General features: G+C 45.1%; 1 protein-coding gene across 1 annotated transcript in view; it reads left to right on the top strand.

Moving 5' to 3' along the window:
* Positions 1-21,013, top strand: part of ABCC3 (ATP binding cassette subfamily C member 3) — a 691,699-nt gene that overhangs the window by 222,533 nt on the left and 448,153 nt on the right. The window contains exons 4-5 of the mRNA XM_069200423.1: positions 15,551-15,688; positions 17,015-17,140. Coding sequence (XP_069056524.1) covers positions 15,551-15,688; positions 17,015-17,140 — 264 coding nt within the window. The remainder of the gene's footprint in view (positions 1-15,550; positions 15,689-17,014; positions 17,141-21,013) is intronic.

The following is a 21,013-nucleotide window of genomic DNA, read 5'->3' on the forward strand; positions in this document are numbered from 1 at the left end:
AACAGCAGAATAATCTAATGAACAGTACAACACCAAAATGACAAACCAGAGAAATGAAGTTTTACATTTTAATTAAAATAGTGCCAAAATGTGATAAGTGCCAACCGTAGTAATTTGGTGTGATCGACCAGTACCTACACTGATTTTAGGTTGACCTTGATTGGAGCACAGTTGGGATATAGAAACCATGTGTGTCCCAGTCAATGTTTTACCTTTGAACTCAGTATCTGAAATGGAAGTCAGAAATCAACAGCGGGCAAGGCAGTAGGCTGTGTCCGAGAAGGGCTGAACAAGTCCAAATAGCCATTGGATGAGATCCTGGTGACTTTTTGAGGAAAAAATCTGAGCTGTATTAATAAATGACCAATGTAGGTCCCTCGCCAACTGAATACTTTTGGCACCTTTGCCTGGTGAAGATTTCTAGGTTTGTACTTAATTTTTTGCAACTTGCACTTCTCCAACATAGCAAGCCTGAAAGCTGTAGTCGAAGAGGACACCACAAGGCTGGATACCTTTTTTATAATGTCCAGTGGAAACAGATTTGCTGCTGCAGACAAGCCCTGAGCAGAGCCAGTCTGAATCCTTGGCTCAGCAGAAACACAGCTTCATCGGATTGAGTAGGTAGATTTGTTCCAGTCCTCCGGAAGTCTTTGGAACCAAAATGTTTCTAAGTACCAAATTTCTCCGGTTGTAAGGAGCAGTACACATTGAAACAGCCAGGAGTCCCAGGATCTCAGGAACAGCACCTGGGGGTCAAGACTCACTCCAACAGACGCTAAAAACAGGGTCTAGGGCAGATCTAGTTGGAAATAGTTAGCTTTAGGGCTGGACGTGATCTCACTTGTACACAGGCCTCAACAGCCGGTGCAGTTTTAGGTCTTCCACAGGTCCAGTAGAGGGAGCCCAGGGGTGCCAATGTATGCCTGCCACTAGCTTGTGGGTGGGGGGACTCCTGCCCCCCCAACCAATAGGGAAAAAGTTCCCAGGAGTAACCATACCTACCTTTGCAGTAGTTCCTGTGTGCCCTACTTCAAGCAATTCTGCAGCGCCGCTCTTTACCTACATTCAACATGGCAGAACATTTCTTAGCCTGTACAGAGTCCTTGTACCCACCCTAGAGGTTTGGCCATGAAAATGAGCGTCCCTCCCTCTGTGATCACTCAAAACTGTCTGAGAGCAGCTCCTTTCCCACTGGGAATGGTGCCTGGCTGATTGTACAGACAAAGGAGAGGCAGGCCCATATGTTTACAACATCTGCTAACAGGGTAGGCCACTTTGAAGTAAATTAAGTTATTTTGCACTGCTGAGACGGTCATCCTGCTAAACGAACAGAACACCTCCCAACGCCCAAGGCCTTTGTGTCCATTCTGGGAGCAATATCATACCTCATCAAGGGAATTATTCTAGTGCTGTATGACAGTTGGAAATTCATGCAAATGTGCTCCAGATTCTTTAGGCAGGGAAGATGGGATTTTATAAAATTACTTTTTGCTAAATATTTCTAACAAATCTTATTTCACCAGTTGAATTCGCTATATAATAAATATTTTAAAAAGTCAAAGAATTAATTTTGTAGGTGTTTACTAGACAGAGATTAAATTATTACATTTAATATTGTAGCTCAATACTTTCCTTTGGAGCCCTTTACAGTGAAAGTAGTTTTGAGGACTTTGTCGCTGTAAGGACATGTTTAACATTAAACTTTTACATGCCCTTCATTTAAATACACTGCGCCCAGCGTTAAGGTCATTACGGCCTGCTTAGGGGTGCCTTGTTAACTTTTATAAGTAGATTTTAGGAAGTCAGATGAGGTTATTCAGGTAGGTCTAAATTGAAATTTTAAAACTGCACATACAGGCTACAGTGATGCTTGCACTGTCACTGTTGTGGGTTGCCCACTGGATGCTGTAGGGCACTATTGATATTTAACTTAGCAGTCCCTTAATATACTTTGTACTATATACTGAGGATCTATATATACGTCAAATACTCCAATAATGATTATATCTAATTTCAACATTTTGTAGGGTCAGAGCACAAGTACTAGACCCTGGTTAACAGTTTCCCAGTGCAAAAGGTCAGAAAAGCAGTAGCATCAGTCTGAGGAATAATGGGGTTAAAAATGCAACACGAGGCATTTTCCTTCAGCAGACTTGAGGGCTGTGGAATTAGGAATTCTGACCAAGAGTAAACGAATCAGGGAGGATGTCACAGATGGGAATAACATTATGTACTGTGAATGCTAGATAACAAGGTGGATATCTTGGACATCTACCAACAGCTAGGAATGGCACAATGGAATTTCAACGTTGAACAACTATGTGGATAATATTGGCATCCACTAAAAATGGGAATAAAAGTATTGAATATGACATTCACTAACATTCAGAACTGCAGATAATCCTCGTGTGGTTTAGATAAATATATCTATATTAACCCAAGAGATTAAGAATTTCAGGATAGGTCCAAATAATACTGTGTATATATCCGGGTAGGACATGATGTAAATATACTGTATTAAGTTAATGCCTCTCATCATTGCACAATGCAGAATATGGTTGAAGGACACAAAACCAACAATTTTTTGACTTAAATATTAAAGTAAAAACATGGAAGCGATATGTGTCCAATGTCTGTGTAGAGAAACACTAACTGCACAGAGCACTAACATAAGAGATCATAAATAGAGGAGCCATCCAGCACAACAAATTAGTCTTTCTCATTGTTGAATCAAAGGAAAGGAGAAAGCCCTTCCCCTAACACTTCTCAATTTACAATATTAGAAAGACAAGTAACAGTACAGCTTTGAACGCTTTCATTGAAAGAAATAATGGCGCTCTACATACATTTTCTAAAAATGAGATAAAAGATGAAGTGGTAAAACTTAACAACAGAGAAGGCACTTTCCCTTAAATTCTGTAACAATCTTTTCAAAAGAGTCTGCAATGCTAGGTAGGAGAGGACGAAATACTCACCCTAAATATGTCACAATAATATGTCACATTTACCTTTGAAGTAAAATGATGCACTGTTGGGGCAGGATAGGCCCTTGTGCATTGCTGAGCAGATGATGACGAAAGACTTGTTTCACCACCAAAAGACTTGCTCTAACATTTTATTCGTGGAGTAAATATTGGTCGAGTTATAGGATTTTTGCACAAAACCTGATTTTACGATTACAGAGAAGCAGCATGTTTTTGCTTGTCTAGGGGCCAGTTCAAGAGGTATCAGAGTCCGCTGATTTACAAAGTAGGCAGTTTACATGCTGTGCAGACAAATGCTCTATAGCGTTTCATGCGTTACTAGTCTTGTGATCTGCTTCCTGATTTACTGTGTGGGAACTTAGACATAGTTTCTTCAGTAGCTATAAAAAAAAGTGGATCATCCACGCTGATTCTCGAAAACAGCTCACTGGCAGCATTGTTGGAATATTGTCATACTAAATAAGTCTTTCTGCACTTCCTGACCTGCTAAAACAATATCCATACAAGTGCTTAATATGTAAATAAAATGGTGCCGGTGCCCAAAGCCCTCCTCTTAAAAACACGCCTGCTACATTTAAAAGTGTGAGTACAGAATACTGAGGCATCGTAATCCTGAAGCCATCTCGGGCCTCGTCAATCCATTTAAAGCCACTCCCAGCCCCTTCAGCTCACTCTTGCAGCTTTCTGCTTTCTTTCATTCTGACACTTTTTCGCCTTTCTCTTCCTCCGTCTTTCCTATATGTGTCTTTTGCTCGCTGTAAATACTTGAGGCAGAAAAATAAGCGCCAGCCCTAAAAAATAAGTGCCGGTGCTCCGGAAACAAAAGCATAAATTGAGCACTGATCAATACCCATTTGAAGGTTTTTACAAATATATCTTAATACACATTATTGTTAACCATGAGCTTATTTATAAAACATGTACAGGGCTATTCACAAAGGTAAATGACAATTTTAAGTACATTTTTAATGTAATTTACTCTCAGATTTTTTAGTAACTTTACTCCATTTGGCTAGTAAAAAAAAATGAAAATAAAGATATTCGAAAGTGTTAACTTCCTGAGAAAGGGAGTGGAGCCAAACCTACGAGTGTGAGGTACTACTAAAAACATTTGTAAGTCCAGCACAGCACATGGACAGCCACTGGTACTGAAACACCCTCCCATATAAAACAATAACGGATAGAGGGCCGTACATTTAAACCCCATAGAAAATAACGGTAATTTAAATAAATATAATTTTATATTAAAATAGGTGTAACATTGTACACAATTATTATTGAATCATAACATATTTTACTAATCTTTTCTTAAATTTAAAATGCATTGTAGTAAAATATAATTTATTTATTTTCAATTGTCTGTAAGCAATTTGTAATGCATAATAAAACATTCAATTTATTAACTTTAGGTGGGAATTTATTAATGTATTTAAATGTACAATGTGGCGATCTCCACCCGGACTGTGGAGTCTCCCTATGGTCAAATACAGGAAAAATTTAAAAAGTTAATTTATTAAAAAATATACATTTCTGCATTAAATATGAATGTAGACTAATGTTATATATTTGTTTTAAATGTAGAACTAAAGAAAAAAAGCTACAGCACTATTAATCCTTCAAAACAAAACACACTCCTGCTGTGGAACCTCCAACCCCTGAGGGTTGGAGCAACAGGCTGGCAGAGCACACGAGTGATAAGCCTGCTGCAAAACAAAACAAAGACAGACTCTCACGCAGGACACCATTGCTGTGAAAAGGTTAACTCAAGTGATCTTGCTTGCTGGCAAAAATGCATCATGGTGCTGGAGTAAACTTTCACAGCAGCGGTGTCCTGAAGAAGCTTCTTTCTTCGTTTGTTTCCTAACAGTATTAATATAATGTTTAATGAATGTAAATATATAACATTAAATTATATTTTAATACAATTTATTGTAACGTCACTTTTTAAATTAAAAAAGTTATAAAAAAATATCATTAACTAGCTTGTACATTTTATATTTTTAACATTAAACTATAATTAGTTCAGTTCAATTCAATGTATTTATTGTTCCAGCATTACAATAAGGCCATACAATAATTGGGCATAACATTTACAAATTATTAATTACCTTGAAACATGTATGACAGTAAAACAATGCATACTCATGTGATAAAGCGTTTTAGAAGACATTCCCATAAGCATGATAACTTATTAATAAAATGCCTCCCTCCTACATCCTTGAATATGAATTACAGCCTAGATAAATTGTACACCTTGGTAGACTTGCAGTAAATCCACATAACTTCATTATATGTCATAGGACTAATCCAAGAATTTAATGTAGCTATCGCCCTACGCTTCAGTACTATTGCATCCATGTAAGGCATCCATGCATCCATGTAAGGCAAAGCCTAGGATAAGGTCTATCAGTGCCAGAGATGGGCGTGTACTACCATAGCCAACCTTGAAAGGCAGCTATAAAATGCTGATCAATCACTCACATATAAAATGAAACCAGGTTGACTCGCATATAAAATGAAACCAGGTTGACTTAAAAAAATCACACTAAGCCTTCGTCATTGCTATTGCAAATCGAAGCGCAAGTGCAAATTAGACCATTACAGTGAAATGTCCCAGACAAAAATAACAGAAAAACTTGCTTATTTTCCTATCTTGTTGCAATTTTCCTCTCACCACCCTGCCTTTTGACCGATTGTCCTTTCTTCGAAGCAGCATATATATATATATATATAATGCTACAGCCTGATACATTACCAGCTGGTCTGTTCTGTAACAAAGTGTTAGGGCATTCTTGCAGTTCCTCATGCAGTATTTTTTTAAAAAGGAGACAGATAAAATCTTTAAGGGCCTAGTGTCATGAGACAAAGTAGCATTAAGTTCATTGGTGTTTCTTGGCCACCATAAAGGTGGCAGCAAGATGCCAGCTCTCTGCCCAGAAGCCTTAGACCAGCATTTGGTGTGGGTCTGAATGTATAATGGCGGTCATTATGAAAATGGTGGGAAAGACCGCCATGGCGGCGGTGAACAGAATCCTGGCGGCGGTGACGAATGGAAACCCGCCATATAAAGATCAAAAAACCCAACCTCGCCAAATATTCCCAGACCACCCATCCCTGCCAGGACCCTGTCGGCAGGAATCCCGGCCCACCCCACCCGCCACCGCCAAGCACACCTACATCCCGCCCTCCAAATAATGATGCACAAATCACCTAGGCGGACAGTGGAGGCTGGACGACCATTGGTGGCTGCGACGGCCATGGGCGGCAAGTGGGCGCAACAGCAACCAGTGCACACATTGGCTAGGCCTAGCACCCACACACCTGATACATACAGAACACCATAAAACACCCCCAGACACACCCCACAATCCCTTGCAACGAAACCAGGAACAGGAGACTGAGAGCACCAGAACTAGACAGAGAACGCCAGCAGACAGGACACGCATATTGACCCACACAGGAGCACCCAAACCCCGTCCCCAGTCCCGACGCCATCCACCACCCTCACCATGTACCTGCCCCAAAAATCCTCGCTTCACTGAAAGGGAGCTAAGGACAATGGTGGACGAGATCCTAAAAGTGGAGCCTCAAATATTTGGGTCCGAGGTGCAGCACACACCCATCGCACGGAAAATGGAGCTGTGGCAGACCATTGTGAACAGGGTGAATGCAGTGGGACACCATCCATGCACCAGGGACGACATCTGCAAGAGATGGAATGACCTGCGGAGTTAGGTCCGGGCCATGGCATCTAGGCACCACATCGCAGTGCAGAAGACTGGGGGAGGACCTCCACCAACACCACCCGACTACACAGACTGGGAGGAGAAGGTACTCGCCATCCTGCACCCAGAGGGACTCACTGGACTCACTGGAGGAATGGACTCCGGTAAGTCATCTGCAATTATCCCACATACACCATACCTGTAATGCGTGCACCACCCCACCCCACCCCACCCACACCCACCTAGACCCACACACCACCCAGCCTTTACCCCCCACATCCACCACCCTGCATCACCCACAACTCACTACCAGGCCCACATCACACCCGCTGTGCAAGGCCACCCACCCCTGCACGTACCCACAATGGAATAATAACCCCCACCACAATGTAACCCCACCACTGCCACTAAATGCAATGACCACCTTACAAAGGCACCCTGGAAGGCCACTGAAAGGCACACCAGCACAAAATTGCACAGTTCAGTACACCTCAAACCCTCATGCATATTTAACATACATTTCTATGTCCACCAACAGGCACTGCCACCCATGCAACCCTAATGGAGGGGACAAGGAGTGCCACAGCACTCCAGGGAGACAGAGGCACATCACAGGACACTGGTGAAGGATCCCTGGACACTGATGAGCAGGCAGGCCCTTCACACAGCCCTGGATGCTCACCATGCAGCAGCCCCACCCAGGAAAACACCCTCACCCCTAGCACCCAGTCAAGACCAGCAGGCCAGGGGAGGCGACCCAGGGCACAAACAGGTGGAACACAGCTACAGAGGCCACAGTCTCCCACCCCCAACATGCAGGAAGATGAGGGCCCCAGTACAAGTGGTACGTCAAGACCTGCGCAGGGACACAGGCACAGGAGGCCAGGGCAAGGTCAAGTGCCCTAGTGGGTCAGGGGGTAGGGCACCTGATATATGCAGCAGCCCAGGACGTCATTGCAGAGGTATTGGGGGCCTACCAACATACCCAAGACAGGTTGGCGCAGATTGTATCCACCCTGGAGCAAAGTCAGGGGATGCAGCTGGAAAAACACCAACAGGCCATGGACCAGTGGAAAGAACACCATGCCAAAATGGCCACCATTGCTGGAGCACTGCTGCATTTGGTCAACAAACAATCAGACACCCACACCGGACAAAAGTCCCCCACAACAGCCCTGGACAACCAGCAACAGATGACCCAAGCAGCTGAAACAGCAGAAGAAATACCCTCCCAGGAATCACAAGGCCCAACCATGCCACCCCAAGAAGCTCCACAGCAGGTGCCCAAACGTAGTCTCAGGCCAAGATATGGCACTGGAAACCCAGCTAAGAACAAGCCCCACTCCAACAATTGACACTGCTACTACTGCCAAGCAACCATTTCACCCATTCGCCAACTACTCTTAGCTGAGGGCTAAATAAAGTACTAAACTACAAATAGGCCCCACCTATGACATCAAACAGGCCTGCTACCAAGTCGGTGTTCAGGACACCCAACCATTACGACTTCCATCACTGTATATAGCACATTTCACTGTATTCCACCAATAAACCACATATCTCACCTGTAACACTGTCCCCTGTCTTTAATGTTGAACAAAGTGGAGCATGAATGCAACTGGCAGTAAACAACTTTATTGTCAATTTGTGCCTGGTGGTGGTAATATGTGTTTCAAATTAGGCAAGAAGGGAATGCATATATTGTTTTTCAGTTCCATGCTGACGAGGTCCATGTCTTGCCTATCATGACCAATTCCCCCTAGATGATATGCCACACTTACAGTATCAGTCACTAACCACATTTACAGGCTTAAGTCCCACAAAGTTATTGGAAGTAAAGTTGTATCAGTTGGTTCCTGGAATTTACATCTTCCCCTTCCTCATCCTCACAATCACTCTCCTTACCGCTCTGAGGTAACTGATCAGGACCTATAGCACCCTCCACCTCCAAAAGGAGGATTGAATGTCTAGCTGCCACGTTGTGCAGCATGCAGGCGGCCACCACTATTCTACACACCTTATAAGGCCCATATGCCAGGGAACCCCCAGAGATATGTAGGCACCGGAATCTAGCTTTCAGGAGACCTATAGTACGCTCTATCACCCTCCTAGTACGTCCATGGGCCTTGTTGTATTTCCTCTCTGCATCCGTCCTGGGATTCCTCACTAGTGTCAGGAGCCAACACAAGTTTGGATAGCCAGAATCATCTAGAGAAAAGGTGCAATACAGGGTCGTCATTGCCCCTTAGTCAGACAGGCTGGGTCTCAGCAATGCGTCAGTTGGTGACAGGCAAACTTACCTATGATCGAACCTCTGTACTCTTGTAGTTGTTCCATCTTCTGTGGCACACTACTGTTCATCAAAACAAATGAATCATGGACAGAACCCAGAAACATGGCATTCACATGGGATATGTACTGGTCTGCAGTACATACCAATTGGATGTTCACGGAGTGAAAGTTTTTCATGTTTCTGTACATCTGTTCACTCACGCTTGGGGGGATGATAGCTATGTGGGTGCCATCGATGGCACCTATGACATGGGGAAAGTTTGCAAAGGCATAGAAGTCAGACTTGATGGCAGGGAGGTCAGCACTTTGGGGGAATCGCACATAGGATTGCAGATGTTGTACAAATGCATTCAGAAATCTTGTCAGTACCTGGCTGAACATTGGCTGTGAGAAACCAGCACCCATGCCCACTGTCACTTGAAAAGAGCATGTGGCCAGGAAATGGAGTGCGGAGAGCACCTGCACCTCAGTTGGAATGGAATGTTGATAACGATTTCCGGGAGTCAGTGCAGGATCCAGTAATGCACATAGGTCCTGAATAGTTGCATGTGCGAGTCTGTAGGTGATTATGATCTGATGCTCCAACATGGTCCCCATATCCATAAGTGGTCTGTACACTGATGGTGCACTTCCATGCCACAAGGGTCGGTACCTATGAGGGGTAAGAAAAAGGAGTGATGTTCACACATACACTGGCATATTTGCTACATAAATGCACTGCATTCTTCATAGTAGTGTCTGTACAATAACTGCAACCTGACAGATGTACATGTACATCTCTAGGAGGGAACGGAGTAAATCATGTGTGATTACATACTCAATGGATAGAGGTCTAGGTGCTTCTTATGGCTAGTAGGCCCAGCATTGTGAGTAATATGAATTTCAAGATGCGTAGGGAATGGCAAAATGTCTGCCTATTGTTGTTCTGCCCCTTCGTTGCGGAAGTGACCTAATAACGATAGCGGTTGACGTCACAGCATACAGCGGTGTTGACCGCTGTTCGCACCTACATTGGCTAACATGGATGCCAATGGGGAATCCTGGCGTATCATGATCTCCGCCGGCGGTGACGGTGCATACCGCCGCGGTACATACGCACGTTCGTCATCGTTTGATCACTTGACTCCCTGATCCTGTGCGGACAAGTACTCCACTCTGTGTACTGCTGTGGCCTACCTCTGGCTATGGATGTTCCACGTGGTGCAGGGGAAAGGGCCACGGCCTTCACCCAGGAAGAACTTGACAAGCTGGTCTAAGGGGTCCTGCCCCTGTACGGAAGACTCTACGGACTGCCCGAGGTACAGGTGAGTCCAGGTTTTGGGGACACTGTGTGAGTGATGAATGGAGTGGATTGCACAGATGTGTGCTCCTGTGAGCCAGGATGGGGCTTGGTGCATTGAATTCTGCGTGCCACTGTCCTGCATGTCTGGAGTACTGTCTGTCCTATGTCTGACAATCTGCCAGCTGTTGCCATCGTGCAGTGTCTGACCTCTGTGTTCCATTTCTGTGTCACCCTACTAGGTCAGCGCCCACCAGAAGAGGGCACATTGGCATGCCATCGTCAAGGAGGTACAGACCCTGGGGGTCTACAACCGGCGGAGCACCCACTGTCGAAAGAGGTGGGAGGACCTGCGGAGCTGGGCGCGGAAGATCACTGAGGTCCAGCTGGGGAAGTCCTCCCAATGTGGAAGGGGTGCTCGTCGGGCACTGACCCCCCTCATGCGAAGGATCCTGGCGGTGGTGTACCCAGACCTGGATGGGCGCTTGAAGGCAGCACAGCAGTCACAAGGGGGTGAGTACTCACAGCCCATACTTCAGCCTGGAAGGATGAGTGTGTGTGTGATAGGGCTCATGGTGCTAAGATCAGGGATTTGGACTGGTGTTCAGCTACTGTCTGCTCCCCAAAGGGTGTAGGGGTGTCCCTGTCAGGTCTCACCTACCTCAGCTCCAAAACAATTCAGTATACTGCTCAGTAGTCAGTGCCGTGGCCATGGGCCTAGTGCACGGTGCTGCCTGTTGGGATGTGTCTGCTGGGTAGGTGTATGTCTGGCAATTGTGTATCGGCATTCAGCTACTTACAAGTGTCTCTCCTGTTCTGTCTCCCTAGCCCTGTTCTCTTGTGTTTGTCTGGTACAGCATCAACATGAGGTGAGGGAGCTGAGGCACCGGCAAGTGGGGACGCAGCGGCCTACAGATCCTCTGAGGCAGAGACAACGGATGCCCAGGGGACCAGTGGGTGGGAGGGCGAGGGGACTTCCACGAGGGAGGCTACTACCACAAGAGGTAGTGACTCTGAGACCTCCTCCGATGGGGGTCCTCCGGCGGTGGTGGACACTAGTGGACAAACCACGACCGTGAGATCTTCCGCCAGCCCCCATACCATCAACATCCTTCCTGCCCGTGCCCGCCCACCCCGGAAGGTGGGTGTCTCCTTCACCCCAGTCCCCTCCTCCCCTGCCCCAGTCAGCCCTGCTGCCCTCACAGAGGAGGCTATTGACCTTCTGAGAACCATTTCTGTAGGGCAGACAACCATCGTCAATGCCATCCAGGGTCTGGCTTCTGAGGTGCAGCAGACCAATGCCTATCTGGATGGCATTCACGGTGCTGTGTCTGCCCTACAGGGATCTTTTCAGGCTCTGGCCTCTTCTTGGACGGCAGCCAGTTTCCCTGACCATTCCGTCCCCCCCTCCAACCTCCTCTACCGCTTCCAGCAACCCACTCCCTTCACCCGTCCATAGCACACAATCAGACCCGCTTACAGACACATCAGCACACAAGAAGCACACTTCCAAACACAAGCACCACACCTCCCACCACAAGCATTCATACAGCCAACAGACACCTGCACACACAACAACGTCCACTTCCCCCAGTGGGCCCACCGCTTCCACCTCCCTGTCTGTCCCCTCTACATCCACACCCTCATGCACTGCACCTTCACTCACTGTTACTGCTCCTCGTCCTGCACTCACCACAATAGCAGCCAGCCATACATGCACCCCATACACCACACCTGCACTCACCACCTCCACTGTAGTTGACACATGCAGCACACTCACCCGACTTGCAGACACCCACCCATCAGACATCCACCACACCACAGCATGCTGAGCAGTCACCTGCACCCACTACATGCACATCTACACCCCATACATCAACTCCCTCTGCCTCCACTCCCGCGCACTCATCCACGCCCACCCCAATTGCTCCAAAAAAACGTTTCCTCTCCCGTGCAGACCTGTTTGAACTCACTGGCCCACCCCGTCTTGTCCCGAAACGTGCCCACCTCCTTGCCCTTTCCGCTCCCTCCACATCGCAGCCCACCCTGGTCCAGCCTGCCCATTCCCGTGCCCCTTCTCCGGTGAAGAAGAAGGCCTGCTCGGAACCTAAGCCATCCAGCTTGGGTTAAGTAGGCTGACAAGGGTGACTTTAACAGTGACAGCTGATTGACTGAATTGCATTGCTGAATTATTCCATAAATGTTAAATGTTTTGCTGACTTATGTTGTTGGTTGATTTGCTCGAGATTTTCTTGGTGAACAATTGCTTCGTGATGATTAATAAAGTTTGATTAACAATAAGGTAGAATAAAGATTTTTGATTAGAATTGTAACTAATAGGGAATAAAAACGATTAACCTTCTTGAGAGTTATGGTATTTCTTATTAGATAAGGTTTTTCATAAATGTTTGAAATTGATTATAGTCGTTATTAATGGTTCATCGGTCTACCACTTAGCTAGGATACTCCATACGATCCAAAAGGTTCATCGACCTATACGCGTCCCCTTGTAAATTTACTTATTAAGGACCAGGCGCGCTAGCAGTTTTTGGTAGCAGCTTGATGGTTAATTTCCTTGGGGAACTAGTTGAGTGGTGACTAGTGGCTATGGAAGTAGTTTAAGTTAGGTTCAGTTGTTTGTATTTTATGAAGTTTTAATTTAGTTTTTCTGAAATGTCAATAGTAGCAAAGATGATGTTCCCTTAAACCCAGAAATGACTTTCCCAGACCCTGGATCCCGTTAGTAAGGTTGAGTATGTTCTCAGTGTATTTTTGAGATAATATGAGAGTAGTAGGTTGCACTTGCACAGGCTTAAGCAAATCGCAGGTGAATTGTGATGTATGTGAGGTAAAAGTAGGGAGTCTGCATACTCCAGTTAAGGGTTAGTAGGAGTGTGCGTAGTCCACAGTGTGAGAGTAGGGAAGTCGTCGAACTTCATATGTGTGTGGCGCTTTGTGCTCAAAATTATTCACGTGGTTGTTGGTAGTGTACAGACCCTGCGTGGTCTAACACTCCGGAGTATATTGACAAGTGTAGGAGACACTTGGTTATATGTTGTAGTCTGTCTGGTTTAGTAGGTTGATCAGGCGTGGTCAACAAATCAGAGTGCATGTTAGTTGAGTAAAAGAATCTTCGACTGAGATTTGGCGAGTCCTATGTGCACCAGGACAGACCCATTGATCAGTTGAGAATGGAATTTGCGCGTCGAATTTTGCTTGCGAATGTGGGGGACTGAGAAAGAGGAATAGCTAAAGAGCCATTAGTGAAAATCCGTAAGGTCCCTGAAGCAATTGTGTTCCTTCCTGTAGTAAACCAGAAGGTTTGTTTTAGTTATTATTTTGGTAGAGGCGCTTGCAATAAAATTGTATTAGTTGAGTGAAATCGAGTTGAGGAAGACAAGCCGCAAGACTTTGTCAGCCGCTGTGTGTCAGTGTGACGTCAGTGTGCGCCACGCTGAGATAGGTCGGTTAATGAGAAGAGCCACGACCGGATTGGCAGCCGTCTGTAAGAGGCAATTGGTTGAGTAAATGGGTGAAGGGAATCTCGGGAGTAAAGGTCATTTCGTTTATTGAATTAATAGTATACAAAAACAGGCAAAATTATGTTTTTCAAGGCATCAAAGAGTGCAATGAAGGGTGATTCTTACATTAAGGCACCAGTGGGGCAGCCGACCCCCCCCAGAGTATTCTCCGGCGTATCTTGTGATGACAGAAAAAGGTATATCTCTATGTCTTTGGTTAAAGCAATGGAGTAAATTGACTAAGAATCAAGGGACATTAGCTTTTCCGGAACATGGAACGTTTAATTTGAGAATTTTGGATCAGTTGCGATTATCATTGTATGACATGAAGTCATTGCCGAGACCAGCACAGTTCGAGGCTTTAGCAGTTTGGGAGATAGTGGCCAGACAGCAGCAAGAGCTGAAGTTCAATGATAGGATGAAGAAAGTAGAAAAGTCACTAGCGGAAGCTAGATGGGATTGGGAGCAAAAGAGATGGAGAATGGTGACCATGAAAGAGATTAAAATGTTTCCAGCAATTACAGAAGGTGACGAGTCAGAAAAAGGGGGTAGTGCCAAGGAAGAGGAGAGTGAGGGAAAGAAGAAAAGGAAAAAGTCTTATGTAGATGATGATGACTCTGATGTTGAGGATCTCATTACGCAGTTGCTAAGAGATAGGCCTCCACCTATGACAACCTATGCAGGGGGTCCGGGAACTAATGCTACAGCCCCTCCTGTCACTCCTGGAACATCCCAGGGAGCTGTACAAGCCGAAGGAGGACAGTTACCAGGGGTAGTACAAAGTACACCTGTTGCAGGAACTAGTACCATAACTCAGGCGCAGATGCACCCATCTTCAATACAGAGGGTTTATCCAGATGTACCAGTTCTTGAGACTGTTTCAAATATCATGGTGCCAAGGAAGCAGGTGCTTCCGAAGCCAATGTAGATTCAAACAGACCCGACACCAATGTTGTTACCCTCAGCACAGGCGCAGGGTATGTCAAAGTTTACCCCGTTGACGGGAACTTCGGTTGATTTTGCACCAGTTATGAATCAGGCAATGGGAGTACCACTCCATTATTTTCTATGGCAGGATATTGCAGTACCAGTGCTTGGCCATGTGTGGTTCTGAACTTGGTTCATTTCTGAGCTAGAGTAATTGATTTCTGTCCATTTTCATCTGTGGTAAATGTAGAAGTGCAGTTTGTGAATAGCAATTTATGGGTGGATGTCCCTCACTAAACCCCTCCTGACTCTCTATAAATTCTCCTTTGCTCCTGCTTTGTCCCCTCCCTATTAGTCATAAATATTATCCATATTCCAGCTACTCCCCTCTGTCCTTCCAACATTTACTACTGAAACGTACACCTACATATACAGAAACTCCATATTCAGGGTGGAGATCTCCACACAGAAAATGGTAGAAGAGGCGGAGGCAGAAACTCCCCACATAGGTTTCTACACAGCATTTTGTAGTACTTTTGTATTATTATTGTAATACTAAACCATGTATAACAAAATACAGTTTGTGAATAAGTCTCAGTGTTTTTTTTTTGTATCATCCTTAACTAAGTAAGCTTTATTAGTAATATTTGCAAAATGTGAAAAACATTTATCTTGACAAATAAAGGATTGTCTTTATCCTTGAAACAATATTTTTTACATATCAGTGTTGCACATGAAGAACAAGAAAGAGCACTTGATTAGATATTGTACATTTCTTGTCAGTGATCCCTAACAATTTTTCTTTATATTTCTCTTGTACAGATTGCAGCAACTTTATTAATTCAGCATGAAAGATTGCGAGGAGTACAGTCATCTGGTGTACTCCTTATTTTTTGGAGTTTAGCCATACTTTGTGCAATAGTACCATTCCGGTCCAAGATCATTGTCTCTGCAGCTGAGGTAAGCTCCTATCTGATGAAGCAGAAAGAATACTAGCACATGCCAACTACCAGTGCATACTTTGTTAAAGAATGGGAGGTGGATCTGAAGGCCCTGCTCAGAAGCCCAGAGCTAATCCTGTTAAATGTCAGCACGCCAAGTGCCAAGGCTTTGTTCTCTTGAATCTACTTCATGCTTTTTAATCCATTAACAAACACTCTGGGCCTCATTACACATTAAGACCCTGGCGATCAGACCGCCAGGGTTCCGTTGGGATCAGTGATCCCGACAGGTTAACGGCAGGTGAAGGTGAGAATCAGCCATGGCGGCGCAGCATGCAGTGTCACCTTGCTGATTACAACCTGGTTCTCCGCCAGCCTTTTCATGGAGGTATCACTGCCATGAAAAGGCTTGGGGAGAACACTGGGGGGGCACTTGGCATTGGCAGTGCAGGGGTCCACCTGCCCAGCACTCTCACAATGTGCATTGTCTGCTGTGCAGACAGTGAACATTGAGAGGGTGCTGGTGCACCCTGCAGACAACAACATTACAGCTGGCTCGATTACGAGTCGGAGATAATGGTGCCACCAATTTTCTGCTAGGCTGACTGGCACAATCCTCGGTTCCCACCAGTCAGCCTAGCAGGAAAGTCTTAATGGGTCTGGCGGGGAAGTTTCCAGTGTGGCGGCAACCTCTTCGCCGGTAGTTTGGCCGACTGGTCTTCCCGTCCGCCAAACTCCTAATGAGGCCCTTTCTTCTCTCTCTTTTTTGATGGCTTTTCAGTCTTTGTCTTTCTCCTTTTTCCCTCTCTTACTCTTGATCAATGTCTGGTGAGGGATAATAAGTGCTAGTTCTCTAAAATGAATAACGAACCATCCCAATGGCAACCACCAGTTCAAATTAAGCCCTGCCAACTACGCATTTCTCCTTTAACTTGTGTAACAGAGAGGACATGTTCTCTGCTTTTTGTGGAATTAAATTGTATTGCTATCTTTCTGTGAGTACTTTGCATCAGATGATTGTTGGTTGTAAATTAAGCAAATTTGAATTTCTAGCACCTATCTATACACTTAAAATGTAAGGAATAATATGGACCTTTAAAAATATGAGGATTCAATTTAGAAGTGTGTGAGCAAGCAACTGTAACCATCATCGATAGTCCCACTCTGATGTCCTTTTCCTCTAGGGGTCCTTTCCATCTGAATTTAGTGGCATATGGAAAACCAATTAACTCCCTTTTATATTATTTTGTATATTTGTATATTACTTTAATAGAGTTAAATTTAACTCTTTCATTGTGGTTTCATATTGCTAGTCCTTACTAACAAATACTCTTTTTCACTCTAGGGCCATGTTAAGGATATGTTTAGATTTACAACATTTTACATCTATTTTTCACTTCTTGTTGCTGAGCTGATCCTGTCCTGCTTTAAAGAGCGCCCTCCATTTTTCTCTCCTGTCATTTCTGATGCTGTAAGTACCCATATATGCAGACATTTTTTTCACTTTTTGTTAACATGCATGGTAAAGAGTACATTTTGTGGGTCTCTTTTTTAAATTAAAGGAGAGCAGATGTTGTCTGGTAGCAAGTTTGTTGACTCTAGAGCATAAGGGAATGAGTTCAGATCTATCTCCTGCATTTCACCATAAATTATGACTTTCTGGCCAAATCATTTTATCTCCATGTGTGAAAAAATGTAAATATGTGAAAGGCAATTATAGTTGATCTACATTGTTCTAATCGTATAGTTCAAAGGTATAAATCCCTACTTAAGGTCACAATTTCACACTGTCCAGCTCCCCATTATGTACTACACTCAGTTGCTTCCCAGCACTGTTTTTGCAATATAAATGTAAGATGTGAAAACTGGGTTAATAGTTGTGCAGGATGTTAGGACGACTCAAGTAACATGTCTGCAATTTCCCCTTACTGGGACCAAAACACCCCACTGTAGTTCTTTACTCTCTCCTGGTAGCAAAGCAGAGCAGTCCAAGGCCTACTCAGGGTAGGTGGTGTGCACTAGTGAATATCATTCACTGGCAGCAATAATAACACTCAATAAATAACTGACCAGTCAGTGCCTTTTCTTTGAGAAAAGAAAAGTATGTCTATTGCACACGTACTTCTAAATACTATTCACTAATTTACAAACATATACATATGGCAGATTAAAAAGACCTTAGATAACATTCTGCAATCATATTTGACCCTACTGGATCTTGACCCCTGAAACCAAAGCACCCCCTCCTTTACAAAGACAGCATATAACAATATAGAGGGGTATCACTTTAATTAAACAAGCTTATTGGCTTTATTAAAGGTCATCACAACATATAAGGTACGTCTATTGGTTTTATCAAAAGTACACTACATTAAAAAGCAAACAAACCACTTATTAAAAATCAACATTTCCCTATAATCATTAATGATGTGTAAATGCAAACCCTAATGTCAATAAAGCGTTTTACACTGACCAGAAATCATTGATTGTAAAGGGTTAATAAAGTATTGTAAATAAACATAACATGCCAGTATTTTTTTCTTTATACCCTTTCAGGCTAAATAAAGTGCAGCCATAGAACCAACCCCTAGAGGTTGCTTCACTGAAAACTGTAGAGAAGAAGCTCCAACCTTGGGAATGCTCTGCAATTTAATTGAAAAGCCAGGCGGGGCCATGGACTCTGCTAATATAGGGTCACTGGCTAATTTCCCTGGGAACAGGCTGCTGCACTCCTGTAAATCCTGCCACACTTTTTTTTATTTTTGGTAGTGCTTCTGCTGGTTTTAGGGCCACCACAATCAGCAAAATGATATGCAAATAGGGTCTGCAGGACATTATGGGGCACTCCATTGGGGATGTGTTAAATTCGTAATGAGTGGCTCTTCCACGGTACCAAGAAGAGCCGCTTTTTCTTTTGTCATGTCGCATCACACCATGCACCATTTTTTTATTTTTTGTATTGTTTAGGGGGTACCCTGTCCCACCTGGACACCCTGACCTTGAGTATGGTGGGTGTAGGAGGCTGGCCTGGCTTATAGTGGGTACCTTGTGGTACTTACACCTTGTGCCAGGTCCAGTTATCCCTTATTAGTGGATTAGAGGTGTTTCTAGCAGCTTAGGCTGATAGAGGTAGCTATAGCATAGCAGTTTAGGCTGAACTGGGAGACATGCAAAACTCCTACCACACCACTTATATCATATTGCACTATATCATAACAAAACACAATACTCAGAGTTACTAAAAATAAAGGTACTTTATTTTAGTGACAATATGCCAAAATTATCTTGGAGGATATACTCCCTTAGTAGGTAAGTAATATACACAAAATATACACGCACAAACCAAATCAGGTAAGTAAACAATTAGAAAAGTAGTGCAAACACAATTGAATGCAATAGGAGACAATAGGCCTAGGGGCAACACAAACCATATACTCCAAAAGTGGAATGCGAACCACAAATGGACCCCAGGCCTAGTGTAGTGTGTAGAGGGTCGCTGGGAGTGTAAGAAAACACTAAGGGTGTCCAAGATACCCCACCCCAAGACCCTGAAAAGTGGGAGTAAAGTTACCCTACTACCCAGAAAGACAGTAAAGTCGAGATAGGGGATTCTGCAAGGACAACAACTGACTGCAAAGCACTGAAGGTGGATTCCTGGACCTGAGGACCTGTAAAGGGAGAGGACCAAGTCCAAGAGTCACACAAGTGTCCGGGGGAGCAGGAGCACACTAAACCCCTGCATGAAGGTGCAAAAGGGCTGCCTCCGGGTGGAAGAAGCCAAAGATTCTGCAACAACGGAAGGTGCCAGGACTTCTCCTATGGTCAGAAGATGTCCCACGGCGTGCTGGAGGATGCAGAGTTGTTTCTACACAGAAAGACCGCAAATAAGCCTTGCTAGCTGCAAGAGTCACGGTTGAAGGTTTTGGGTGCTGCCAGGGCCCAGGAAGGACCAGGAGGTCGCTTCTTGGAGGAGGAGGCAGAGGGGGTGCTGAGCAACATGGAGAGCCTATGCAAAAGCAGGCAGCACCCGCAGAAGCCCCTGAACAGGCGTTCAGAAGATCTGAGCGTGACGGTCGATTCAGCAAAACAAAAGGGAGTCCCACGAAGTCGGAGTCCAACTCAGTGAGTTGGGCAATGCAGGACGAAGTGCTGGGGACTTGGGCTAGGCTGTGCATGAAGAAAGTCTTGCAAGAGTGCACAGAAGCCTTAGCAGCTGCAGTCCACGCAGTACACAGGATTACTGTTTGGCTTGGGGAGGCAAGGACTTACCTCCAGCAACTTTGGACAGAAGGGCCACTGGACTGTCGGGGACACTTGGACCCAGCTCCTGTGTTCCAGGGACCACGCTCGTCCGGAAGAGAGGGGACCCAGAGGACCTGTGATGCAGACGTTTGGTGCCTGCGTTGGCAGCGGGAAGATTTCATCGACCCACAGGAGATTTCTTCTTGGCTTCCAGTGCAGGGTGAAGGCAGACAGCCCTCAGAGCATGCACCACCAGGAAACAGTCGAGAAAGCCGGCAGAATGAGGTGCTACAATGTTGCTGGTAGTCTTCTTGCTACTTTGTTGCGGTTTTGCAGGCGTCCTGGAGCAGTCAGCGATTGATCTTTGGCAGAAGTCAAAGAGGGAAGTGCAGAGGAACTCTAGTGAGCTCTTGCATTCGTTATCTGGTGAGATGCCCACAGGAGAGACCCCAAATAGCACTCAGAGGAGGATTGGCTACAGAGAAAGGTAAGCATCTATCAGGAGGGGTTTCTGACGTCACCTGCTGGCACTGGCCACTCAGAGCTGTTCATTGTGCCCTCACACCTCTGCATCCAAGATGGCAGAGGTCTGGGACACACTGGAGAAGCTCTGGGCACCTCCCCTGGGAGGTGCTGGTCAGGGGAGTGGTCACTCCCCTTTCCTTTGTCCAGTTTCGTGCCAGAGCAGGGCTGGGGGGATCCCTGAACCAGTGTAGACTGGTTTATGCAAGGAGAGCACCATCTGTGCCCTTCAAAGCATTTCCAGAGGCCAGGAGAGGCTACTCCTTCCAGGCCCTTCACACCTATTTCCAAAGGGAGAGGGTGTAACACCCTCTCTCATAGGAAATCCTTTGTTCTGCCTTCCTGGAACTGGGCTGCCCAGGTCCCAGGGGAGCAGAAACCTGTCTGAGGGTTGGCAGCAGCGGTAGCTGGAGAGAAAACCCCGGAAAGTTAGTTTGGCAGTACCCGAGCTCTATGCTCGAGACCCAGGGATGCATGGAATTGCCATGTTCGGAGTTACCATTGTGAAGCTACATATATGTATTGACCTATATATAGTGCACGCGTGTAATGGTGTCCCCACACTCACAAAGTTCGGGGA

This window comes from Pleurodeles waltl, chromosome 7 (assembly GCF_031143425.1).
Source record: "Pleurodeles waltl isolate 20211129_DDA chromosome 7, aPleWal1.hap1.20221129, whole genome shotgun sequence".
Lineage (NCBI taxonomy): Eukaryota > Metazoa > Chordata > Amphibia > Caudata > Salamandridae > Pleurodeles > Pleurodeles waltl.